The sequence below is a fragment of the Silurus meridionalis genome, chromosome 1 (assembly GCF_014805685.1).
Source record: "Silurus meridionalis isolate SWU-2019-XX chromosome 1, ASM1480568v1, whole genome shotgun sequence".
NCBI classification, from domain to species: Eukaryota; Metazoa; Chordata; class Actinopteri; order Siluriformes; family Siluridae; genus Silurus; species Silurus meridionalis.
The window spans coordinates 13,529,356-13,534,248 of NC_060884.1; the positions used below are offsets into that span (position 1 = coordinate 13,529,356).

The window sequence follows — 4,893 nt, forward strand, 5'->3', positions numbered from 1 at the left end:
AGCCTCAGCTTTCTCTTCTTGGCTGACTGAAGTGAAATTCATCTTTGAGTTGGATGGGCTACGGCAGCTAAAAAAAAAACGTAGTTAGATACGATGTGCATTCTGGGATACTTTTCTGCTCTACACAACTGTACACTTTTAATAATTAATGCCAGGGTGGCCACATTCTGTTGACCGCTCTCTACAATGCCCTTTTCATATGGAGAGCTGCAGAACTGTTGCTTGCTGGGAGAGTTATTTTTTTAATCGTTGTGTGTGAAATCCCAGGAGATCAAGTGTTTATCGAAAAACTTAAACTTGGCCACTGTGCAAATCCCCATTCGGATGGTTGCTGTAAACTTTCTCTGTAGTTGCTGACCTGTATTTTCATGATTTTATTTATTGCACTGTTGCCACACTATTTGGCTTATTAGATAATTGCACGAATATGTATGTGTTCAGGCGTTCTTCATAGTGAGTGTAAATTGTCAGATTACAGATTGTTTCATCTAAATGGGGCAGATAATTTCATCTATTATACTGTTTTCCTACAGTTAATTTTTAGGTCTTCTCATATAGTTGTGTTGCCAAGCTGGATTATTGGGTTATTCCTCTTTGTGAAAGCAGTCTTTGTATAAACGAGTCATTTTCATATGGTGACCAATGAATTTACTTTATACTGTTTGAATGGCTGTCTTGTGTTCAATGAAAATACATGCTGCCACTGCATACATGCAAAGTGTTGGATTTATGTAATAATACACCGGCTTTTAAAAGTCTCTTAATCAGTTGCTAACATTGTCCTACACCCATTTTGTATGTCTTCACCTCGATTGTAAATTTCAGATTCAAAACAATGTGCACTGAACGATTTATTAAGGTTTAGTATAATGTTTGTCTGATGGGCAGTTATTTAAATGCATGCCTTTTGTCATTTTCTACAGTGATTCAGTTATGCAGAATAATTTCAGTTTTTATCCTCTTTATTTGAACTAGAACTGAATCGCCGTTTTTATTTTGTATTAATTTTCAATTTCCTTTTTTAGGATGCGAGGAAAGCCTGCGCAGATGCCACATTATCACAGGTAATACTTACTCAGTGGAATATTCTTGGTTCTTATTATCCAGCTTAAATTCTCTCATTTCATTACTTTAGATTACTTTAGAAGGTGAAAGTTTGAATTTTTGTTTTAGATAACAGCCAGCATCGACCCTGTGGGGAGAATCCAGATGCGCACGAGGCGAACACTGAGGGGACATCTGGCTAAGATCTATGCTATGCACTGGGGCTCTGATTCCAGGTACTTAATTTTAGCAGTATTATCTTATAAGTGTTGTATTTGGGAGTCCATACAGGGAAATAAACAAAAACTGAATGTTCAAACACCAATTAAAGCATGTCTCTTGTCTTGTTTCTAGTTGTGCACGCTCAGTTTTGTAATACGGATCATATTGCTGCCCCTAATTTACCTTCATGCTATTTCTTTTCCTCTGTAGGCTGCTGGTCAGTGCATCCCAGGATGGTAAACTCATTATATGGGACAGTTATACTACAAACAAGGTAAGCCGAGAGTATTGAAAGATCAAGTATCAAGGTTTGTTTCAAGGCACGTAGGTTTTCAGGATATTTGTCTGTATGTTTCAGGTCCATGCTATCCCACTGCGTTCATCCTGGGTGATGACTTGTGCCTACGCTCCCTCAGGAAATTACGTGGCCTGTGGAGGCCTAGATAACATTTGCTCCATCTACAGCCTGAAGACTCGCGAAGGCAATGTGCGCGTCAGCCGTGAGCTGGCTGGACACACAGGTTGTGGATATGACCTACATGTATTCTCTTGCTATTTAGGATGTCATCTGTGTGCATACGCTTATTCTTTTGGCCATTAGCACTGACCTTTGAAGTAGTACACTGATACAATGCCACAATTTAACATTGTATGACATTTTTTGGACAGCTGACCATGCAACCTCTATCTTGTAATCTATAAATCTCGGGCCAAGAACCTTTTTTTTTTTTTTTTTTTAGTTCATCTGTGCACATTGATCAAGAAGCACAGTTTAGACCTGTTATATTGTAAAGCTATGTCGGACCATTTATTTTAAATTAACGTTTGACTTGCATTCCTCTGTGATTCCAGGATACCTTTCCTGCTGCCGCTTCCTTGATGACAACCAGATTGTCACAAGTTCTGGAGACACCACATGGTGAGACATGTTTATATACAATGTCATAAAAATAGATGGCATGGCTGGTCAGTTGAGATTTGTTAAAAATGTATTCTTTAGATTGTATTCTTTAGAGAGAGCAGAATTTAGCACGGCTCCATGGACTTTTAAAGCGATTAGGAAGAAAAAACATTTTCCCCCATGTAAACAGTGTGCATGTGTGTTTTACAGTGCTCTCTGGGATATAGAGACTGGTCAGCAGACAACCACTTTCGCAGGTCACACTGGAGATGTGATGAGCCTGTCCCTGGCTCCAGATTCAAGAACCTTCGTGTCTGGAGCTTGCGATGCCTCAGCTAAGCTGTGGGATGTGCGCGAGGGCATGTGCAGACAGACCTTTACCGGCCACGAGTCCGACATTAACGCCATTTGCGTGAGTGGCATTTTTGTAATAGCTGGCCTACACTTACGTGATTAAAAAAATAAATGTAGGCATGCTCAGGCATTTAAATCTACTTTCAATCCATGTGCATGTCATAGACTATACTAACTGATTATTTGCATTGTGTGACATTTCCTGTTTGTCTGTTGTGTATCTGAGATCGTAAGGACAACACTGAACACTTTGCTCCCCTTTTCTAGTTCTTCCCTAACGGTAACGCGTTCGCCACCGGCTCGGATGATGCTACTTGCCGGCTATTTGACCTGCGTGCAGATCAGGAGCTGATGGTTTACTCGCACGACAACATCATTTGTGGCATCACTTCAGTGGCTTTCTCCAAGAGCGGCCGCCTGCTGCTCGCTGGCTATGATGACTTCAACTGCAATGTTTGGGACAGCTTGAAGGCTGACCGTGCAGGTGATGCAGGCACACACTCTGACACTGTTCAGTGCAGGATAACAGATACTGCTGCATGAGCCTTCGATGCAATCCAGCCTCTTGAGTAATATAGGGTTTTGTTGTTGTTGTTGTTGTTGTTTCTTTTCTCCCCTGAAGTCTATCTGACTTTCAAATTTTATTTGTCACATACATACAGGGTACGACATGCAGTGAAATGCTTATTAGGGAATAGGATGGGGAGAAAAATAATAAAGAAAAAGACTGATAAATAAAGTATAAAAACTATATAAAATAAAATAAACTATATAAAATAAACTATATAAAATAAACTATATAAAATAAGTGTGTATATATATATATATATATATATATATATATATATATATATATATATATATATATATATATATATACTTTTATTTTATATAGTTTTTATACATGTATATGAAAGAATAGCATGTATATACAAAAAATTGCTTATGGCAGTAAACAGTAAACAATTTAAGGTGGTTTAGATTGTCAAGCAGAGTGGAGGATGTGGGCAACGATCCTGCTACCTCTCGCATGCTAAGCGAGCGCTCTACCATTATCTTTTATTTTATGCATTTATTTTTGCAAACAACTAGAGGACATTTGTTAAGCAAAATATTTCAGACCTTAGATCCCTATCCTTTCTAATTATATAAATGTCTTCTTCATGTGCTTCTTTATTGCAGGTGTGTTGGCTGGCCATGACAACCGTGTGAGCTGTCTGGGTGTGACTGATGATGGCATGGCTGTGGCTACAGGGTCCTGGGACAGTTTCCTCAAGATCTGGAACTGATCTCAGAAGGTGCTTTCAACACGTCCGACACAGTAAGCCACAGCTTCTTTTACCTTTAAATGCACATCATAGACAAGTTCCATATTATGACAGGTTTAAAAACATATGCAAGTACATGATTGCAAATGTAAATAAATATATTAAACCTCATTTCACTTTTTAATTATAAGTATATTTTAAATCTTTTTTTTTTTTTTTTTGCATATTTACTGTAAGTGAACCATGAAACAACAGAATGCAATGAGGAAATAACCTGGTAGAAGGAAGTGGTTCTTTTAGCTGTAGAAAAAGTGGGCTGTTTGGTCAAATTACAAAAAAATGTGTAAGCTAAGCCTGGAGCAAGCAGTGTATTTTGCAGAACTATATCCTTCCCAGAACATACTGAATTGTATTGTCCTTCTCCACTTTATTCAGTTCTGATCAGGAGATTAAATCCTGAAAGTTGAATATTTGCATCTGATTACCCATATGAAAAGCAACATGATGGGCAGTTCAGTAATATTCTATTACAGCATCCTCTAATGGCAATAATAGTGTTCTCTAGTCCATGTGGTAATACTAATTGCTCCTCTCACTGTTTTCTTCTGATCCTTTAGATGTCATTTGAACTCCAAAGTTGACTGGAAGACCATTCCAACTCTAGAATGTTAAATTTCACAGCATCGTCAACAACAAAACTGACTCAGACACCACCACGAAAAGAAAAAACTTCTAAGGAAAAACAATGCCTTTCCTACACAAAGAAGAGCACAATTTGTTCTATCACCCACCTTAAAAAAAAAAAAAAAAAAGAAAAGAAAAAAACGACAAAGAATTCCTGTGGTATCAAAAGAATAACTTTTGTGCATTCCCTTTTAGACCATTCTGTGTCAGCCTGACAAACACTATCATCCCATGCTTATGTATCATGTGTCTAGAAAGCAAATGTTGGAGTGTAATTGTACAAATTATTTAACTTTTATTTCTTTTTAGACTTTTATCGGGCTCTTTGTTATTCGTGGATTATTTTTTTTTTTCTCCTTTCATAACATTCTTTTTAGATACGTTCCTAAAGAAAATAAAAACCCTTTTAATTCTGTAAAA

At 37.5% G+C, this 4,893-nt stretch overlaps 1 protein-coding gene across 1 annotated transcript in view; it reads left to right on the top strand.

Moving 5' to 3' along the window:
- Positions 1–4,893, top strand: part of gnb1b (guanine nucleotide binding protein (G protein), beta polypeptide 1b) — a 19,651-nt gene extending 14,758 nt beyond the window's left edge. The window contains exons 3-11 of the mRNA XM_046851712.1: positions 1,026–1,064; positions 1,174–1,280; positions 1,477–1,540; positions 1,625–1,787; positions 2,119–2,185; positions 2,378–2,579; positions 2,789–3,005; positions 3,704–3,842; positions 4,407–4,893. Coding sequence (XP_046707668.1) covers positions 1,026–1,064; positions 1,174–1,280; positions 1,477–1,540; positions 1,625–1,787; positions 2,119–2,185; positions 2,378–2,579; positions 2,789–3,005; positions 3,704–3,810 — 966 coding nt within the window. The 3' untranslated portion in view covers positions 3,811–3,842; positions 4,407–4,893. The remainder of the gene's footprint in view (positions 1–1,025; positions 1,065–1,173; positions 1,281–1,476; positions 1,541–1,624; positions 1,788–2,118; positions 2,186–2,377; positions 2,580–2,788; positions 3,006–3,703; positions 3,843–4,406) is intronic.